The 22,171-nt window shown below is 45.6% G+C and overlaps 1 protein-coding gene and 1 pseudogene across 2 annotated transcripts in view; one reads left to right on the plus strand and one right to left on the minus strand.

Annotated features, from left to right (window-relative positions):
- The window catches only part of Sptbn1 (spectrin beta, non-erythrocytic 1), a 117,687-nt gene that overhangs the window by 6,265 nt on the left and 89,251 nt on the right, over positions 1–22,171 (plus strand). The window contains exon 1 of one of the 2 annotated variants that reach the window (XM_051165308.1): positions 18,555–18,996. The exons of the other annotated variant lie outside the window; for it this stretch is intronic. Within the exon in view, the coding sequence (XP_051021265.1) occupies positions 18,888–18,996 (109 nt within the window). The 5' untranslated portion in view covers positions 18,555–18,887. Of the gene's footprint in view, positions 1–18,554; positions 18,997–22,171 lie in introns of those variants that run through there. 2 annotated transcript variants of the gene reach the window in all.
- Positions 6,961–15,263, minus strand: LOC127205849 (40S ribosomal protein S16-like; annotated as a pseudogene).

Below are 22,171 nucleotides of genomic sequence, written 5' to 3' on the forward strand. Positions count from 1 at the left end.
AAGCCAAGTTTGATGCAATCTGTTGAGAATTTTAAGTGTACATAATTAAAAAGAATACATATCCTGCCTCATATTCTTGGGTAAAACTGGTTCTCAGTATGATAGTGTTAAGAGGTGGAACTGAGAAGCGATTAAATTATGAGGGAAGAGCCTCAAGGCTGGGACTAGTGTCCCTGATAAATGGCTTTAAAAAAAAGAAAAAAAGATTTCTTTCTTTATTTATTATGTATACAGTTTTCTTCCTGAGTATACACCTGCAGGCCAGAAGAGGACATTGGATCTCATTATAGATGGTTGTGAGCCACATGTGGTTGCTGGGAATTGAACTCAGGACCTCCGGAAGAGCAGTCAGTGCTCTTAACCTCTGAGCCATCTCTCCAGCTCAGAAAAATGGCTTTTTTTTTTTTTAATCTGTTCTGTGAAAATACAAGAGGATATTTGTAACCCAGGGAGAAGGCCTTCACCAGGAGCCTGCTATGTTGGGACCCTCACTTCTAGCACTGAGAACTGTATGCATCCATCAGTGTTTCACTGCCTAGGCAACCTGGACCAAGGCAAGTAACCTGGCCTTTAGAAAAAGAACAGAAGCAAGGTCACTTGGATGACAGTGCGCATCAAAGAATAATTGTCTTAGATCAGTTAAATTCTATCTGCTGTGAGGTCATTAGATGCCCTTGGAAGCATTTGTTTGGAAGCATATGTGGCCCGTTACACCGAATATCAGATAGGCTGTCATATTGGCCTCCGCCTCTTTTTCCGTTAAAAGTATCTGGCTTTTGCCCTTTAGGGTCACAAATATTAAAACTAACGAGTCCTTTGACCATTCTTCCTTAAGGCTCCCATCTTTTTGCAGCTTTCCTATCATTGCCTCTTTACCTTCCACATTTCCTGGAAGAAAATGCTTCATGGAGGCCTCACCGAGGGAGCACTCCCATGGAGGCCTCACTGAGGGAGCACATGCACTTTTCCTTTATTAGCCTCTTAGAAGTGAGCACTTGGAGCTTGAAAATTGGTTGATTTATTTTTCCTATGATGGCATCTCACTGTAGCCCTGAAACTCAGAGATTGGCTTGCCACTGCCTCCCAAGTGCTGGGATTAAAGGTGTGCACACCTCCCCTGTCTGCCTTGAGTTTAAGAATTTAATGGTTCATCCTGACAATGTAGCCACTTTTTCCTCTTGGAATTCTCCACTGTGACAAAGACATTTGGTGACTACGGTGGCCAAGCCTGAAGTGTTATAGTTATAGTTGGAGCCCTAGAATGTCTCTTTTTGCTATAATAGACAACGGCCGTTGGCTACAAGCTGCTCAGACAACAGTCAGCAGAGTGCTGTTGTGCTGTTGTTTTAGCTACTGTGCAAACAAAGCCTAGTAACTGTCTAAGCCCACAGTATAATAACAATGTGTCATTTACCCAGATTTACCCTGTGCTCAGGCTTTGCTTTTGCTCTCTAGTCGGGAACACGTGTGTGACAGTTCCACGGGTCCTGGAACTGTGTGTGGTACTGATTTTGGAGAAATGAGTTTCCACACCATATCACCTAGGCTCTTTATCTGTCAACACACAAGTTTATACCCAGAACTGGTTACTCTGTGAGGACTAAGTCATGTGTGCTTGCAGGTTCTACCAGTCGCCTAAGCACACCTTTCATGCAACTGTATTCTGGCTCCAGACCTCTAAGGGAAGGCCAGTGTTGGCATGGACGCTTGTAAATAATGCAGAGGTATTCAAGACTGTCTTGAGAAACACAGGATGGGAGGGGAGGCGGGGCTTGAGGATGACCTGATACTAAGGTGAAACCTAAAACCTAACTATGCCCTTAACAGGTGTGCAGTTCTCTTTGTGCAGGTAATCAGATGTAATCTTCAGGCATTCCCATGTGTAGGTGGGTTTTTTTTTAACACACACACACACCCACCTTCAGGAAGCCATGTAATTGGCTCACTCAAACTAAATTTTACAATGGAAAATGATGGGTTTTGTTTTATAAGCAAAATGAAGGATTTTAGAGTCCTCAAGATGAGTAACTGTTGGTTTGTAATGTTTCACCATTTTGAAAGAAACAATTTTGACATTACCAGGAAGAAGTATCTTTATATTGGTAATCTCACTGGTAGATAAATGTATTTTTATGGATGTACGTACTGGGATTTCATTAACTGCTGTGATATTTTCTACTTGGGGGGGGGGCTTTATTTTATTTTATTTTTTTTAAGACAGGGTTTTTCTGTGTAGCCTTGGCTGTCCTGGACTCATTTTGTAGACCAGGATGGCCTCAAACTCACAGGGATCCACCTACCTTCCGCGTCCCTGGCTGGGATACAAGTGTTCACCACCAGCTGGGCTCTGTTCTACTTTTTAAAATGCTAGTGTTGATCAGGTGATTATATTTTATTATTGTCATTAGAATATCTTGTTCTTACAGGTGCATTTCAAAGTACAGCTAAGTGGTCTCTCTTCACTTGTAAGCTTTGTGCATCAGAATGGTACAGGTTTAGTCATTCATGAGGGAATGCGATTGGATGAGCAAAGCACTCAGGGTGTTGCTTTGTGACAGGCACTGTGGTTAGCGTAGAAAGAAGGCCCGTGAGGGAAAAGATCTGTGTGGTGAGAGGAGCTCTGTGCACACAGAGGATGGCAGTGTCAGCATGCGGAGGGAGGGGAGTTCCAGGCTGAGGGGTGTACAGGAGTCACGTGCAGAAGGGGTAGACAGAAAGGCCAAGGAGCTTAGTCCTTATCCTAGAAGGCTGGTTCAGCTCAGGAGAGTTTTTGTTTTCACATAGAAAGCCACTGGTCACGTCAGCTGCAGAAGGCAAGCAACTGCCCTAGTTATAACACAGAGCCTTCCTGAGATTCCCACCTCCCGAGAGCCTGAAGCCCATGATGAGTTAGCTGGAGAACAGCTGCTGAGGTCCCGAGACTAGTGGGATCTATCTCAGGGTGACGTCTGAGACAGGAGACAGTTCCTTTTAGATTTTACTAGCCGCAGTGCTTGGTCCAAGTGCCAGCATGCAACAGTATCTAGAGATGAGCCCTTCTTCCCCTGGCATGAAACAGACCTTGGAAACCCCGCCTTCAAATCTAAGATAGTATTGGGAGACATTCCACTCCTCAGTCAGCAGCAGATCTTCAACGGCTGAGTTCAGACTCATGAACCTGTCTGAAGGGCTGTGGAGGGGAGGAGAGGGAGGGAGGAAGGGGGACCGGGAGCTTACAGGCACCTAAGCACACCTGGTTAGGACCACTGCTCAGAGATTCTCTGACTGTGCAGGTGCCCAGGTGACCTTTGGAAATTCTCTTCTGGCCAAAGCTTCCAGGTCTTTCTGGCATTTGGTAGGCATCGAGAACTGTTCATCTCTAGGCTGATGCTAAGGGAAAGTGGCCTCAGAATCCTGCTTCTACCTTGCATCTCTGGCTTGCTGATGGCTGGCCGTGAGGTAGGGGATAAACTTCCACAGGACAAGAGTACAGTCTGTCTTGTGGGATCGTTTTGAGAACTCACAGTGCATGAAAGGTTCCTAGCTTTGTGCCCGCACACAACACCTATGTGTATAAGGTGTTAACATACCACATTTCATCTGGAAATAAATCCTTTTTGTTTTGTTTTCGAGGCAGGGTTTCTCTGTGTAGCCCTGGCTTTCCTGGAACTCAGAGATCCACCTTCCTCTGCCTCCGAGTACTGGAATTAAAGGCATGCACAACCACACCCCACTGAAAATACATCTTTTGAAGGGAGAGCTCTGTCTTCCTCCCTCAGGGAGGCATACTCCATTCTGAGACTACTCTCTTAATGCACAGTGGCAGGGGTTAGAAGTCACTGTGGGAAGGCAGAAGCTTTCAAAGGCCAGGGGTTCTGACTGGCCTAAAGCCACCTTAGTGACTTTTGGCCTTGTTTGCTGTGACTCAGTCCTCATTCCAGGATCTGGAAGGAAGCGTGGAGGAAGACTTTTCAAGTTGGGGTTTCAAAACGTTTTGTTTTTTAGAGGCTCTGAAGATTGAGCCCAGGGACTTGCACAGCCACTTTACCACAGAGGAACATACATCAAGCTCTGTATCAGCCCCATGGCTTTTTTTGTTGTTGTTGTTGTTTTTCCTCTAATGAAAAAACAAAATCAGTGTGGCCTCCATGTTTGGCCTCCCCTAACTGGACATCTCTGTGTGGCCTTCACATTTGGCCTTCCCTGACTGGACCGCTCTGTGTGGCCTTCACATTTGGCCTTCCCTGACTGGACCGCTCTGTGCGGCCTCCACGTTTGGCCCTCCATGACTGGACCTCTCTGTGCAGCCTCCACATTTGGCCCTCCCTGACTGGACCTCTGTGTGGCCTCCATGTTTGGCCTTCCCTGACTGGACCTCTCTATGTGGCCTCCACGTTTGGCCTTCCCTGACTGGACCTCTCTGTTGTTTGGGTTTGCATGCTGTACTTACAGTGATCCTGCATGCTCCTAAATTTCAGAGAAAATTATTTGAGGAAGAGCTTCAACAAACATACTTTAAACTTTTGCGACATTGATTTTCCCACACTTCCCCCAACCAAATGACAAAAGTTGGAGGGAGAGGGACAGAGAGACTTATTCAGTGTAGAAAATCCTAGTCAAACGGGCTAGGTCTTGCTGGAACTTGCTGGCCTTCGGTGGGTAATTAAGCTTTTGTGGGCATTCCTCTTTAAGGAGGTAGCTGAAGCTTGGTATCAGAGGAATGATAAAACAGCAATATGAACATGTTTCCAGAAGGAGCATTTACCACACTTAAATTCGTGGATCACTTTTATCTTGGAGAATATTGGAGAGTAATGCTATAGTATTAATAGCAGTCTTTGAGAGGAAGCGTCGTTCCTTATTTTACATAATCCAATTGAGATTTCTTGTATCGGGTTCTTATTTGCCCCAGCCAGCCATATAAGTCAGAGGCAGACTGAAAGCCTGTGATGCATTGACTTACCTTTTCCAACTCTCTTGTAAACTGCCTTTCTTGGTATTAATATTCACAGATCTCCAAAGAGCCTTTATTCCTGAGGGTAAACCTTGCACCTCTCCTCACAATTGCTTCGTATCAGAGATTGTGAGAAAGACTGTGAGGCAGCTTGTGTATCTCATTTGCCTCAGCTGAGGTGGCTGCGCTTGTCAAAGCTTTCTCGAGAGAGCTAAGCATTTCCCGAGCTGTAGAAGAAGCTTGTGAGCGGAGAAGTGTGCTTCACAGTGTCTTTTCCCTTTGTTTCTGGCTGACAAGCACGAAGCAAGACCAGTTTATCAGGGAGAGGGGATCCTAAGTGACCGGTTATAATAAAAAGCAAACATTTACTATACCAAGCATTTAAAGGATATGACAGTATGAATTATAAGCTATGGAGGGGCAGTGTGTGTACCTAGTATGTTCAAGGCCCTGGGTGGTCAATGCCAGCACTGAAAAAAAACCACATGATCTAGTGGCATGAGATAGCCTAAGGAGCTAGCAAACGGATGTTGTTTTGTTACCAAGGTAAACTTGGGCCTCTTCCCCAGGGGTTTCTATGTAACTGGTAAGAAGTGGGTTACTTGTGTTGGTAGACGACAGTAGCAACCTTTGTCCTTCGGGGGGGGGGGGGGGTGAAATAAGAACTGATCTGTGAGTCTTACTGGGAATGTTTTTGGTTAATGTTTGGTTCGATGAGTCAGAGGTGCAGGTTCTTGCAGAATGTTCTTACCAAGAACTAGGGTAACTGACTATGGTCACTTGAAATTACAGACTTCTTTCCTGTGTAATGATTTTTGCCATTTGCCAACTATAAGTATAACTTTTTTTTTTTTTTTTTTTGATCATGAATACTCTTGGACCGTTGCTTCATAAGCCTTTAATACCCTAAAATTATCCCTAACACAAACTGTGTAGGAACCCAGTTGGACAGGATATCGGTTTTTTTTTTTTTTTTTTTTTTTTTTTTTTTTTTAAATCTGTGGGCAAGTCTTCGTCTTTCAGAGAAGTTGATGATGGAGTGTTATAAATCCTCAGAGAAGGGAAAACGAATCTAACATCTGCCAAGGTAATCCCATACGTGTGCGAGCACTCCTGTATATGCACACACACCTACACTATTACATTATAACACGCACACACCTCCATATTATATAAAGATATGTTCGCTTCAGTATGATGTGCTGCTACTAGGTCTCAAGTCATCAGTTGGTTTCCCTTGTGTCTTAAAGATACTGAGTGGAAGTGAAGACTTGGGACAACTTAACGTAGCCTGGCACTGTAGCCATCATTAGGCTCGACACTAGCTATGACTGATGAGTTGCAGGAACTCCACACAAGTGGGGCTTGGAGGCAATTTAGAGTCAGTGACTAATTTATGAGGCCTTTTGTTATAAAAATGAGATTTGGCAGGGTTCCCAGTAGAGTTCTTATTTCTTAAGGTTGGAACACAGGACTTGGAGGGATCGGCTGACAGCTCTGAGAACACATGTGAGGAGCACGTGCTCCAGACCCACTGCCAGTGTGCTTTCCCTCTGCTTTATTGAAAGTTTATTTTTAATTATGACTAAGAACTAATAACCAAAAGTGCACCTTTCATTAGTACTAACTGCATGCATACTGCCATGTAGCAGATGTCTGGAACGTTTTAATCTTGTAAAACTGAGAGACAACTAGTCAGTCACTCCGGGCCCCCCTCCCAGCCCAGGCACCCTCCATCCTCATGTCCCCATGAGTTGCACTACTGTTTCATGTAAGTGGAACAGTATTTTTCTAGTTGTTTGTTTGTTCTTTTTGTTTTGTTTTTCCAAGACAGTGTTTCTCTGTGTAGCCCTGTCCTAGACTGACTTTGTAGACCAGGCTGGCCCGGAACTCACAGAATCTGCCTGTCTCTGCCTCCCGAGCGCTGGGGTTAAAGGAGTGCGGTACCTGCCTACTATTTGTTATTCTTAACATTAAAGTCCTAGGATGTTGTTTACAGAGGTAACTCCTGACCCTTGGAGACTGGCTTATTGGTAGGATTTCTGGTTTTGAGCTCGGCCACCAGAATCTCCAATTCTTTGGGTTCACGGTCACACAGGGTCTGCTGTGAGCAGGGTCCGATCATATACTGGATGAGGGTGTCTTTGATCTCCCTCTGAGAGGCTCACCCATATATTTTTGGCAATAGGCCACCAGGGCTTTGGAGATGGGCTATCAAATGGCATAAATTTGGGCCACACAGCTACCACCCTTCACACAGACCTGGATATCCACACCAGCAAACTGCTGCGTGCACCGAAGCAGAACAGGCTCAAGTAACTTGTACTGCAGCGTGTGTGGCTCGACCACCTCCAGGGGACATCCATTCACCTCAATGAGCCATGTCCCCGTTTGCAGTGTGCCATCACTGTGCCTGGCTTTGTGCAACCAAAGACCTGAACGACTGCAGCGCACCTTTGGATGAACGCAAGCCCGCTCTTCTAGTTTTGACTGGCTTTTTGCACTTAGCATAACACCTTCAAGGTTTACCCGTGCAGTAGCTTGTGACAGGATTTGATTTTGAAAGCAGAATAGTATTCTGGTGCATGTGTGTATCTCATTCTTTTCTTTTTGTTGTGTATGAGTGTTAATAATGTTTGTGGGTACACATGTGAGTATGGGTGTGAGTGCACATGTGTGTGGGGGACAGAGATCAACCCTGGCTTTTATTCAAGTGCTGCCACCTTCTTTTTTGAGGCAAGGTCTCCTTCTCACTGGCCTGGAACTTGGTGACTAGGCTGGTAGAGATCCGCTTGTGTCTGTCTCCCCAGTGCTAGAGTTGTAAGTGCACATCATACTTTACTTTTTAATGTGAGCTTTGAGGATGGAACTGCGGTCCCCATATTTACCAACTGAACTGTCTCCTCAGCTTGCATTTTCCTTATTGCCTTATTTCCTTTTCTATTGATTAGTATTAGGTTTGCTCCCATTTTTTTTGACTGCTTTATCAAATGCTGTTGCAATCAGCGGGATGTCCAAATGCCACTTTTGAGACTTAGCTTTATTTCCCAGACATGGGGTTTCTGTACTACATGGTGGTTCTAGTGTTAGGTTTTGGGGGAACCTCATAGTTTTTTCATGGGCTGGGATCATTTACCTACCTCACTAGTTTAAAACAAGTTCCAGTTCCTGCACATCCTTCCCTGGAGTTTTTATAAGATGGTTTAAGTAAAGGTATGATGGGAGGCTGGGTGGAGGTTGGTGTTTTCCCGGCATGCCCAGAGCCACAGGTGGGACCTTCAGGATCACGGAAACCAGAAGTGGCTGCTTGTGCCTGTAATCTCAGCACTTGGAGGTGACACCAGGAGCATCTTCTGATCTTCTACATCATCACATGAGCTTGAGGCTAGCCTGGGCTACTTGAGACCCTGTCAGTAAAGAGATGGGTAAATAGAAAAGGCATCATCATGGTTTTAAATCATGTTTTTCTGGGTAGATGGTAATTTAAAAAGATAATAAACCCCCCTCAGGACTTCCTAAGAACAATATAGGCAAAGTCAGGTCAACCCAGAAAACTGATCAGAGTAGTCTCTGAATAGTAGCATCTGTTAGGGACCTGTGTTCTCAGCTAGGCCAGCCTGCCCTGGAGGATGAGATGGAAACTGCCAGGGCGGTAGTCTATGCTGGATCAAGTTCAGCATAAAGGGACACACAAAGATTATCAGCCTTCTGCCTTAGGTGGTTGGCTCTCTGGTGGTAGACAGACAGGATTATGTGAGCTTTCTAAAATTTCAGGTCCCGGGCCTGCTTTGCCAATGGATTCCTATGAGAAGTGCCTGCCCCTTCTTTGTCCTTAGCTTCCTGTACTTTGCTGTTTGTGCTGGGCACGTGAAAGAGGCAACAGGAACCAGAAGGCTGGCTTTCCAACCTCCAGTATGCCAGTGACTTATTTTTATAATCTATACTTGACATGATTAGTATAGATAGTGAGTTTTGAAAAGGAACTTCTGACACCTTGGGAGTTCTGTCATCTTCTAAATATGAAGGGCTGAAGTGTGGACCTGCTTGTAACACAAGGTAGGGTGGGGCCCTGCATTTGCCACATGGGGTTAGTCCACCACAGAACTATTGCCTCCGTCCCTGTGGAGGTTTCTGAAAGAGCCACATGGTTCTGAGTAATTGCTTAGCTACTGGGGTGGGAGATAAAGCGGAAAAAGTGACATAAGTGTCCTCAAGCAGCTTAAAATACCATTCTAAGAACCCTGTATCTCAGGTAAGCTCATGGCTACACAGCAGTGTCAAAAGCTGAGAATAGAGTCCACACTTTACTTTTCTTGAGTCTTATAAGTAGTGCACTTCCCTTATTTTAACTAAGTAGACAAAACTGGTACACAAGAGGAGGTAAGTAATAACCTAAGACTGTGATAGGTGCCAGAGGGGAGGCTGTTTCTGCTGCCTCTGTAGGCTTTCCAAGAAGGAAGGAGCCATTGTCACAGCTGGCGTAATCTGAGGAGCCTTGTGGAGGAGGGGGAGCTGGAGATTTATACATCTACAGATTATAGTTTTGCGCTTTCTCAAAGGAAGGCTCATTACATCATCAGAGGAGAAGGAGCGTCAGGAGAGGCTTGGTGAGCTCCAGGCAGGCAGTGGCTGCTGGCTTAGGCTGGAGGAAGGCAGGGTCTGTCTGCTGTTTGGCCCTGTGATCCCAGCATCCCGAGTGGGGAATTATATCCTACCATGTACTTGTTTGAAGATGCCACTTCCTTCCTATACATTTACTCGGGGAACTACCCTCTTTCAGGTAAAAGTCATGTACACTGATATTACCAACAGGAAATTATCTTGCTTTAAAAAGGAGAAAATAAGGGCTGGAGAGATGTAGCACTGACTGCTCTTCCAAAGGACCCGGGTTCAGTTCCTAGCACTCACATGGCAGCTCACAACTATCTGTAACTTCAAGATCTGACACTCTCACACAGACATACATGCAAACAAAATGCCAATGTACATTAAATAAAAAAATAAAGTATTAAAAAAAAGAAAATAAAGAAAAGAGGATTGTAATATTTTCTAGAAGAGGTCTCAGGAGTACTGATAGTATTTGAATCTAGAGGTTGACTCCCGTCAAATAGGCAGCTGGTAGGCCTTGGAGCTCCTGAGTGACAGCTCCATCCATGACTTATTTAGAGCCTGGACACAGTGAGTATCTGCCTCACAAAGTTCTATGGGAGGAGGCCGTGTTATCTCGTTGAGAAATCATCAGAAGCTCAGGTGGAGGAAGAAATGACTGCATCCTAAAGACACTGCACATGCTAGTGTGCCAGGGCTACACATGTCCCCTGTCTCTGCAACTGGGTCTGTTTTCAAAGTGCAACAGATCATACCTCCTGTCCCTAGTTAATAAACAGAACCCCACAGGTTAGCGTGACACATAGACAGAGATTTGCTTAGAAATAGTATTAAAATAATGTAGGAGCCTAGAGCACTTGTGTAGGAAAAAAACCCACTCCACTCAGATACTGAGCAGCAGAAAGGACAAACCCGGGTGCAGATCCGTTTGAAACGGCGCTTCCTGTAGCTCTGACTTGTCACTGGTTGCGTGTGTTTGTATCTCCCACACTTACTTCCCCTGGACTGAGTGTGTCTGCCTGCAGAGGTAAAGCACTGGTGTAAGAACATTGTCGCCAAGAACAGATTTGTACCCCAACCCCTTTCCCATTTGCTTTCCTTGAGCTATGCTACCCAGGAACAGTGTGTTCTCCTGCTCCACAGCCCCCCTACCCCCCAAAAAAAGCCAAAAACTCGAGCTCCATCCTCTGGACACCAGTGTGCACCAGCCTTTTCCCACTCTATGTTGGAGGTCAAAAGCAGAACCCAAAATCCTGGGCAAGAGCAGGCCTGGCCCCTCTTACATTCTTCAGAGGCACTCTCACTGTACGGAGAGCCTGTAGGGGAGGGGCCACTCTCAAGCCAACTGCTAATATATTCACTAGCTCTGCAGCACCTGTTTGCCAAAGGTGGGGCCTCTGGACTGGGGTGTTCTTTTGCCCTTATAAGGAAGGCTTGCCTGTGCCGATAACAGATGATGTGGATAAGTTCAGCATTCCTTCCCCGGGACCTTGTCACTAGTGTGACCTAACTGGCTTGCTTTGCAGCATTGATGTCAGGTGCTGTGTATTCAGTTCTGATAGGACCATTTGAACCAGACAGACAGACAGACAGACAATGGATGGAATTAGGTTTGTTCTGGTATTTCGGAGTCTGCTGTATGACTAGATGATTTCCATTGTGTGTGTATGCAGCGGGTGAGAGGGATGTGAGAGAATGGGAGTAGTCCTTCCTCTAAGGAGTAGAGCTAGTCATTGCTACCGGTGGAAAAATGCCTTTAATGTTCCCTTCAGTTTCTCTCATAGTTATACCTGAAATACAGGACCCAAAGAAGCATGGGCCTTTTGTAACTTGCTTCTTAATCTGTATGATGGTGTTAATACTTTGTGAGTTACTGTTCTGTAGTAGTAAAGCAAGACTGTGTGTGTGTGTGTGTGTGTGTGTGTCTGCGTGTCTGTGTGTCTGTGTGTAGGTGCACGTGTTTAAACGCACCTGTTGAAATCAGAGGACAACCTCCCAAATGTGGGTCCCTGATACTGAACGCAAGTCTTGGAGACAGGCAGGCCCTCATTGTTATTTGCTGAGCCATCTTGCCTGCCCCTAAAGGGAAAGTTTGAGTGTGTTTTTCCTAATGGAGGAGCTAAACAGAAGAGAACAGGCTGCGTGACTACTTAATGGAGTAGGTGGGCCAGCGAGGTAAGGCAGTAACAACCTGGCATGAGGCGGAAAGGTGATGTGCGGTAGTTTCCCAGGCTACAGATGCAGGGCCGTGACTTGGGCCTGCTTCCCTGACTCACACATTAATGGGAGAGGGATTCTGGTAATACTATTCCTGCTTATTGAAAAGAAATGCTCCAGGGAAATTGTCTGTGATGATCTGTCACAGGGATGTGACAGTAAGGAGCAATGAGAAGCACCTGGGAGTAGTGACGCACACCTGTAAGCCCAGCAGTCAGGAGGCTGAAGCAGGAGAGCCATTAAATTGCAGGTCAGCCTGGGCTACAGAGTGCAGCCCTGCCCCGAAAAAAAAGAAAAAGAAAGAACAAAGGGATTGAAAAGTCAAATCTGGAAAGGGCAGTGCAGTGGACACCTTCCTCTCTCCTCCCACGTCTTCCCGGCTCTTTGGGTTGCTTTTCCAAGTCCTGGGATTAGACGTGTACAATTGCCTGTCACGTCTTAGCATTTTAACCATCCTCCCCGGATATCTTCAGTCTTGTTAATGTTTGGGTTTTCAGGAAATGAGCATCAAAGTTTACTCTTTCAAGCTTGTTGTAATGCAGGAAAAGCATTCATCTCCCGACCCCAAGGCGGCATAAAGGCGCTCAGAACAGAGCCTTAATCTCACCCCTTGTGTTCTCATTCATAGCCCACATGCTAAATCCTATAGAATTTTAGAGTGCAGACCCACCAAGTATGAAAAGAGGAACAAAGCCAAATAAAACTAAACAAATCCCATTCACACCAGAGCTCTCAAAGTAGCAAGTTTCGTGTGAACTAGTAAAGAGTGTGCCTAGCCGGGTGTGCCAGCACTCGGGAGGCAGAGGCAAGTGGATCGCTGTGAGTTCGAGGCCAGCCTGGTCTACAAAGTGAGTTTAGGACAGCCAAGGTAACATAGAGAAACCCTGTCTCAGACAAACCAAAAATAAAATAAAATAATAAAAATTTTAAAAAGTATGTCTAATTCTGACCTAAAGGATTCTGTAGGAGTTGGTTGGTTTTTTTGTTGTTGTTGTTGTTGTTTGTTTGTTTGTTTTTTTGAAGTATGTGGATTTCAGGCTTACCTTGATACAGTCTTCAGCTTTCCTAAGAAGCTTAGAAACCTTTACTTAGTAGCCTAGACAGACTCTAAGAATACTGGAGAAATGAAGACCTGCAGAGTGCACTGGACATGGTTAGCCTCACCAGTTATGCAGCCCTGGTTAAGGAAAGCACATGTCTTGTATGCAAACTGGACACAGCACCATAAGAGTTAGTCACTTGAGAAAACGTATATGAAGCTTTTAAGAACGGGTCTCACTGTGTCAGCTTGGCTGGTCTGGAACTCTGTATAGACCAGGATGGCCTCAGACTCACAGAAATCCACCTGCCTCTGCTTCCTAAGTGCTGGACTAAAGGTGTGCATCACACACCCAGCCTGTGAAAACTTTCTGTCAGCTACAGAGTATATTGGCTTTATGACCATCTTAGTTTTTGTTTTTTTTTTTTTTTTTTTTTACTGCCATGACCATGACCAGTTTATTGGGGCTGGAGAGATGGCTCAGCGGTTAAGAGCACTGACTGCTCTTCCAGAGGTCCTGAGTTCAATCCCCAGCAACCACATGGTGGCTCACAACCATCCACAATGAGATCTGGTACCCTCTTCTGGCCTGTAGGTGTACATACAAGCAGAACACTGTATATATAATAAATATATATTTTTTTTAAAAAAGAGTGAGTTTCTAGAGAGTGAGTCCATAACCATCATGGAGGGAGGGAGCATGGCAGCAGACAGGACACTGCAGCATGGCTGAGAGCTCACATCTGGTCCATAAGTCCAAGGCAGGGGTAAGGAGGAGAGACAGACAGACAGACAGACACAGAGACAGAGCTCACATCTGGTCTATAAGTCCAAGGCAAGAGGTGGGGGACAGACAAACAGACACAGAGACAGAGAGCTCACATCTGGTCTCTAAGTCCAAGGCGGTGGAGGAGGGGGTGAGTAGTGGGACAGACAGAGACAGTTGGGCTTTTGAGACCTCTATGCCTATCCCCAGCGTCACACCCACTCCTACCTGGCCACACCTCACAATCCTTTCCCAAACAATTCCACACACTGGGGACCAAGCATTCAAATCTGAGCCTATGGAGGCTGTTTTCATTTAAACCACCGCAATGACCATTCAAGGAATGTGAAAACTGGTAATTGAGACTAAAGTTGTAACAACTGAAACCCAACCTTGGGGCACTCATGTCACACAGATGAATACTTTTAGGAGATACATAAGTTTTTATGACCGTAGATTCCAACCTGTTTGGTTTATGGACAGGGACTACGAGGCCCCAAGAAAGGTTAGAAGGCAATGCACAAAGCTATGAAGTTTGATGGTGGCACTTGGATGTTAGGATGAGCCTGTGCGCCAAAGCTCTGCCCTTCTACCATGCCCAATTGCTTCTAATGGCGTCTGTCTACATATCACTACAGAACCCTGGATATACATACAGCCTTTGTGGACTTCAGTTGTTTTGTTCCTGTAGCTGTCTTACCAGCGACAGTGGTGTGTGTTTTACCTGAGAATCTGACAGCAGTTAAAAAACAGACAAAAACCATTTATCAGAGCCTGTCCCCTGACCTGGGTGAGCAATGGCAGCTTTTAGATGAGAAAAAAATGAGATGGTTAGCGTGATGGTTAACTGAAAACTCATTCCTTTAACTTTGCCATTGGCATGCACATTTTCCTGCATTGGTGAGGGTCTTGGAAATTGTACTTCTGAGATAACTATAAACAAAACTGGTGGTAAGGCAGGGCCTTTTGCTTTATTCAGAGATGACTAAGCTCCCTTAAATTGAGTTCTTCTTCAGACCGTTTTTATCCTTCCCCTACCAAAGGTGTGCCTCCTCTGGCCTAAGGTTGATGCTCCACTCTTGAGCTATTTTCTTACCTTTCCTACTTGTGCCAGCTCAGGGCTACCTGGAACTTTAGCACAGACATCAGGCTTGACTGGGCCCTGCTCAGAATCTCTTCTTCTGGTTCTCCAGCCCCCATTTGTATGTCTCATCACCTCACTCGGGTAGCCAGGCCTTTGCTAGTTTTGATGAGTCGGTTTAATCCAGCCCTGTCTATCTTTTTTCCTAGTCCCTTCTGTAGCATGTAATGTGGTCTGTCCCCTTTTATCTTTGGGTGTCTCCCATTTTTATTGTATTTTCATCCACTAGTGGTTTTTCCTTTTTCAGTTTTGGTTGTGTTAAGGGTGGATTGTAGTACCCCTGACTGTTGTTAACTGTAGTTAACAGTCATCTACTGTTTTCTTTCTCTTCCCTAGGCCGTATCACCCCCCCCCCACACACACACACACAGACCCCCTACTTAGCTTCCTGCCTTATTCTCCCTTCTGTTGTAACTCCACTAAATCGGCTCGTCCCATGTTCCATAGTGTGTGTTCAGCTTTGACCTCTACCTCTGTACTCCTGACCACTATGGACATGTCACCTGGTGGTGTTGCAGGTGACTCGAGGGTTGGCCTGCCTGAAGAAAATGTCCGTCATCCCTTCTTCATACCTCTAATGCCAATCTTTCTTTGATTACGCTTTGAACTTCTTACGTTTGATTTCGTTACCTCAGTCCTGCAGGTGAAGTCTTACGTCAGTCCATTCCTTTCTACTCCTGTTGCCACACCCTACTGGGTCCTTTGACCTGGACAGTTGCAGTAATCATCCAGGTGCCTTGTTGCCTTTGTCTTTTATCTGCCCAGTTAATCGCTGCTAGAGTCCAGTACAGACGCTGCTCTCCTTTGCCTCAATTCCCCAAGCCCGTGCTCCATGCTAGCTTGTTTTCCTGCTTCTGTCCCGAACTGACAGCTCCTGTGTGCTAGCTAGCCAGTCACATTGCCCGGCCCGGTCCTCTGGCAGTTACAGAGAAGCCTCACCTTCTCTCCAGTGTGTTGGTTGTCTGTGTTTCAGGAACAAGTCTAGATGCCAGTGTTCCATGGGGTTCTTCCTAGCTAGGTGTGGCCTCCTTGTTCTCCGAACTCTTCATATATTCTTTAGTATTTGAGTATTTGCCTGTAATTTGTCCCAGTTTTCTTTGAATCCTCTAAAAGAGCAGTGTGAGCCTTGCACATACTGATGGTGTAAATGCAGCCAACCATCAGTAGAGAAATACTATCTCTGGCTGCCCTCTGCTTTTTCCCGGCTGTTTGAGTTAGAGGTGGACAGGTGGGCCTTCAGAATTGTGCCCCTTTTTCACTTGGCCCACTCCCACCAAATGGGTGTTCTCATGGGGTTACTAAACCCTTCTTCAACCTCAAAAACCTTTTTTTCTGGTACTTGGATGCATTCACGATGTATGGTCTTTTTTTCATTCTCGGCTTTTTAGGATTGAGGGTGGCTATGCTGCTCCTCACCTTTCCGTTACACTGCATGTAACCTGGTTAATGAGAAGATTCATTTAACGTATCTACCCATACCAAAGAGAACTTAAGAGGATGATAACTGAGTGTCCACTCACAAATTCTTCCCTAAGTGGCTTAAAAATAAAAATAAAATAAAATAAAAAACATTATTGGATAGGAAATCACTTTGTGATCTCATTTTCTGTGCTGCAGCTGGACACTCAGAAGGACTCATGACGTCATTGGCATATTTAACAGTGAAATTGGGTCTATTATAAAGATTCCCCTTGAGGCTGGTTGTGATGGCACATGCCTTTAATCCCAGCGCCAGGGAGGCAGAGGCAGGCGGATCTCTGTGAGTTTGAGGCCAGCCTGGTCTACAAAGCGAGTCCAAGACAGGCTCTGTAACAGAGAAACCCTGTCCAGGAAAAAAAAAATTCCCATTATACTTTGGAATTGTGATATGATAGGAGATAGAGTGTTAGGAGAGGTGAGCTTTGAAAAATACTACATTTTGAAGAGTATAGGTACTTTCACATCCAACTTTAATGGCTTTATAGAGATTTATTTCTCAGTATTAACAGCTGAGTTGTACGTCCAGGGTTTCTTACAAGACCAAAGTTAGCTTTTGAGACTCTTAGACCAAATGTGTCTTCCAAGGCCCAGCATCCTACTGCCATTCTAGCTTCGGTTACCATCGGCAAAGAGAGGAAGGCTACATCTTTTCAGTTGGGCCTGCCTGGGGAGCCAAAAGTTGACAATGTAGACACATTAAAAACACAGCTGTGTGGCTAAAAGGAGCTGAGCTTGTTCAGAGATGAGCAGCTAGCAGGCTTTATCTCCAGCCCTGGTCAGAAAAGTGAGGCTGGCTCACCTCTTCGGTGCACACTGGAATCCTTTAGGAAGGAAAGTTTGAATTAGGACCTTGCAGTGTAGTGCTCAGTGCGCTTCAGACGCGGGACAAACAGCTCCAGGCTCTCCCAGCATTCCTCCGCCCCTGTCTGCTACAGAACATGGCTGACATGCCTTGCCGCCCTCTGCCCTGAACTTTCCAGGAGAATGGTCTTTTTGTGTTTGTTTGATTGGTTTGGTTTGGTTTTTCAAGACAGGGGTTTTCTGTGTAGCCTTTGTTGTCCTGGACTTGATTTGTTTGTAGACTAGGATGGCCTCAAACTCACAGCAATCCTCCTGCTTCTGTCTCCCTGAGTGCTGGAATTAAAGGCGTGCACTGGGCTGGAGAGATGGCTCAGAGGTTAAAAGCACTGACTGCTCTTCCAGAGGTCCTGAGTTCAATTCCCAGCAGCCACATGGTGGTTCACAACCATCTATAATGTGATCTGATGCCCTCTTTGGTGTACAGGCATACATGCAGGCGGAGCACTGTGTATGTAATAAATACATATTAAAAAAGAAAATGTAAAGGCGTGCACTAAGGACCTAGAGGCAAGTATGCTAACTTGTTCCCCGCATATCAGGTTAGCCTAATCTGTGCCCGCCACAGACCAGAGCAATACCATGCTGAAATTACCTTATGTAGTGAGCGATCGCAGCAGAGTTCCAAGGTAGAAATGCCAAGTTTACCATTGATCTGCCAGTTGAAGTGAGAGGAAAAGTGGGAAGATAGGACCACAGTCAGTTATTTACCACCAATATATTTTGATCACATTATTTTCTACATAGGATTTTTTTTTTCAGTAGATGTAAGAGAAGCAACTAGAGGGAACCTAAAGTTTAGAGGCCTTGGTAAACAAATCAAAGTTAAGACTTGAAGGTGAATGCTGTTCTCTTCTGATCCTGGGGTGGTGTTTACCTGTGTACCCTCCTCCCACAATGCCTTGCACGGCATTGCTCTGATAAATCGTTGCAGTTACTAACAGCGAACATCACCTCAGAAATGTAATGCAGTAATGGCAGAATCTCTGCTGAGGAGATTTTCCAGCGGGCCTAGTTCTCATTTTTGCGGGCTGGACCCTGCACGGTGCCCAGACTGACTTTGTTTGACTTACGGTGGTACCGGGCTGGGTTGGCGCCCGCGCAGTGGCACTCTGCGCCCAGGTGCACAGCGGCTGGGACTGCGGGGGTTTTGACCCGCCTCTAGGGCCTGCGCCCCTTTCCGAGAGATAGTAATCGGAGACTTTTCTATTAGGCGGGGCTGCTCAACCAAACGTAGTTAATTCCGGCAGCTTTGTGGGGCCTGGCCGCGCGGGTCGGGGTCTGCAAGGTCGGCCTGCGTGCGCCCCTCCGCGTGGTTCGGCCCGCGTTTCCTCCACAATGCTGTTATGCTAATCAGGTGACATCACCGCGCAGCTCACCGCAGCTCCCGATTAAATTACAAACCGGCAGCGGGCGGGTGGGCGGGAGGTGTGCGCTGCTCTGCAAGCAGGAGCACAGCATGCTTAGGGTTGGCCATATTTAAAATATTTTCCAGTAGGATTGTGCCTGTTTCCTCCTTTCCCTCCTTCCCTTCTCCCTCCCGCCCTGCCGGGTAATTTATTTCTAGCTTCCAGGCAAGGGCCACACAAGGAAGGAAATCCACCGGGGATTAGATGCCGGGGTGGTAACTCCACCAGGCAGTCTAAGGTGGACTCTGCAGCCAACTTCCTATCAGATCACCCTGCACCCATTTCCGACCGACCGGAATGCGACTGGCTTGAAAGGTCCAGCCCTTTCGCCTGGGCGGGAGCAGAGCCGCGGAAGCTGCTTGGAGTTGGATGGGTGTAGGAGGGGGCCGGAGAGGGATTCCTTCGTTGCAGCCGGCCTGGACGTTAGGTCGGGCAAAATGGAATTGCAGAGGACGTCCAGCATTTCCGGGCCCCTGTCGCCGGCCTACACCGGGCAGGTGCCTTACAACTACAACCAACTGGAAGGGAGATTCAAACAGCTCCAAGGTAAGTCCTCTGCCAAAGTCCGGGCCTGCTTGGTATTCCACCAGGATCGTGGTGCTTCCCGAAGCTTTATGTCTGCCATACGGTACCCTAGTGAAGATAAGCAGCCACAGGGCCTCAGGTTGGCCCTGAGCACCTCATTGAGGCACTAAACTTCAATTTATTCCAGGCTGTAGAACAGCTACCATTTGGAGTCTTTCTCTTCGGCACCTTTTGGTCCGAGGCTCTAGTTGTCAGGTATACTATTTCCAGTTGTACACACGCGCACAGAAAAACACACCCTTCTGATCTTGGGAGATTAATGTTAATAGATCCATTAGTATGTTTTTTTTTTTTTTTTTTAAATTCCAGAGCGCCTGTTTGAACTCCCAGCCCCCAGCCTCTTAGCTCCGGGAGCACTTCAAGGTGTAAAGTACACTGCTCCGGACCCAGTCCAATAGAACAATAGCAAAGGGCAGGAGGGAGTGGTCTTTTTGTTCCTAAGTCTTTGCTAAATTACAGTTTTAGTTCCAAAGCCTAATTTTAACTCTTGATGTATTGTGTTGGGGGACAGCTTTCCCATCAGTTTGGTGGGCTATGTAATTTATAATAATTGCCACTTACTGTCATCCGAGGGCCATGGGTTGGATTAGTTAGATCAATTACAGGCATTTTCTGGAGTCTGCACCAGGCTCAAAAGATTGAATGCTTCCAGTATTTTACTGCACATGTTTTTACGGGAGAGTAGGACCCTGGAGCACTAGTGTGCTGTGTTTCTGCCTGGAGCCCTGGCCTGTCTGACCAGGCAGCAGGCCTCCGTCAGCGACTCAGCCTGTTCTTGAGTAAAAAGTAAAAGTATGTAGCTGAAAACAGAGCTTGCACCTAGAAGACCTTGGAATCAGGTAAAAGGTAGGACTAGCTCTGGTACTGTAAATACCAGTCGAAGTCTCTGCTTCTTATTTTAACTCTGTCCTAAAAGAGGAGGGAAGGAAGAAAGCGAGCAGCGAGGTCCTAGTGTGTCCTCACTGGGAAGTGGTGATGTGTTTCATTCACTGGTTTACTTGTCTGGTGAAGTAGTTGACAGAACTCACTTGTTTTGGAAAGTGAGGCAGAGCAGGATGTGATTTTAAACATTTGCGAGGTGTTGCTGCATTTCTTCAGCAGTCAGCCAGGAGGAAGGGCAGGTGAGAATTCTACTGCTGAACCACCCTTGCTAAGTACAAGGAAGGGAACCAGCTAAGTCTTTGGTTGCATCTCTTTGAGTCTTTGAAGGTGGAATTTGCTTGTTTGAAAACTTAGGTGAGGGAGCTCGCAAGTAGTGAAATAGAAAGCATATCCATTTCCTACACTTCTAGAATCTAGGGAGCTCAAAATGCCCTGCTTTCCCCCTTGGCCTGGACTCTAAGGAGAAGCAGAGGGGATTCAGTCAGAAAACCTATCTTTAGTCTCTAACCTGTTCATGCTGTGTAGTTTCAGGAAAAAACACCAAACAGTAGAAAATATAAAAAGTGTGTGTGTGAGTGATGCACTCCCAGACCCACCCATAACAAAAGGCTGTTATTCTAAAAGGGTTAAGTGTGGTTATAAACTGCTCACTGAGCAGGGTGGAGCTTACACACAGGAAATGTCTTAACTGTCCTCTCTGGACAAGGAAACAAAAAAAAAAAAAAAAAAAAAAAAAAAGTCACACAAATGCCCCTGATATTTTAGTTCACGTGCTTTTTCCTCAAGGAAATCTCATTTTTTAAATGGTAGACGCGTTAAGTTGAGTGGTAAATACACAAAATTTTTAGAAGGAAATTTTGTCCCCTGCTTTAGCTCCAGAAAACATTCTTATTTTTAAAGCCTGTGGTTTTGAGTTGCATAAGTTTAGTGTTGGTATTTCTATAACAGAAAACCACCTGTGCTGAGGAACTGAGAAGAGTGCACTAACTTGCATAGGGTGGATCTCACTGGGGTCACCAGCTTCCGACAGTGCCCTGGTGAGATGTAAAATGGATTGTGGTTTAACCTTAGGAGAATTTTGATACGACCTTTCTCTGCTCCTGGCCCCTGGTGTGTTGTTCTAACATTTTGTAGTTCTTGTGGACGTTATTTTTGATAACAGATTTTTTGTGCTGATTTTTTATTTCTTTCATACTGAGGTTTCTGCCTTTTTACTCCTGAGTATGATCTTTCTTGGTTCTTGTCACGCCGTTTATGGTTTTTTTTTTTTTTTTTTTTTTTTTTTTTTTTTTTTTGTGCGTTCTATGTGAATTTATATATTTAGCATCTATGTCTGGGAAGTGCTATTTTTTGCTGGATGTGGTTGATTAGGGCTTGTTCTTCTAGCAGCTGGGCAGAGTCTGATATTAAGAGAAATTTGGTCTGTTTAGATAACGTAGTGTGTAGAGATTTATGGGCCAGTGAATAAGTGTAAGGGAAAATCTCATTGGTTTAAGGAACTGAGAGATACTGGGGTTTTTATTTGTTTGTTTTTTAATCACACTAAAGTTCATGGCATAAGAGAAGTCAGGGTCTCCAATATCCAAAATCTAACCTTAGCTACCAGTACTCAGCTTTCTTTCATTTTTCTACCCACTGAATTAAACTGTCACTTTCTTAAGGTCAACCAGTGTCTTATAAAGCTCGCTTTGTCATTGCTTTCTCTTTTAAATAAGGTAGAAAGTTGAAATAACTGGCTGCTTAGAACACCGTTACTACAGAAGTTCGTGGTCCCTGCTCTCTGGTTTCACATCTGCCAGCGTAGTCGCTGTGGGAGAACACTGCCTTCGTAGTCTCCCACCATGTTTTCTTGTGCTTGTTGGAAATGTTAAATTACACACTTCTGAGCCTGGCATTCAGGGACCCCTTTTCTTTCCAGCGTCTTCACGGCAGTCCAGGTTGTGCACTGGCATGGTCTCATCTCTAGCCTGACTTCTTCCTCCCTGCCTCCCTTTAGCCCAAGCACACAGCTGTGGCAGGGAGGTTGTAGCAGAGAGGTTTATTTTATTTTATTTTATTTTTGTCTCCTTTGCACCTTCTAGAGAAATGCTTTCTACAGCGTCTGGCTTGATGAGTTTGCCATAGGAGGAGTCTTGGTGTGAAGAAAGAGAATAGTGAATTTCAGACTACGAGAGTTGATTTCCATGCTCATTCTATGCTGAGAGTTGCTCTGTGTGCGTGCGTGCGTGCGATATACCCTTGGAGGTGAGAAGAC

This window comes from Acomys russatus, chromosome 22, assembly GCF_903995435.1.
Source record: "Acomys russatus chromosome 22, mAcoRus1.1, whole genome shotgun sequence".
NCBI lineage: Eukaryota > Metazoa > Chordata > Mammalia > Rodentia > Muridae > Acomys > Acomys russatus.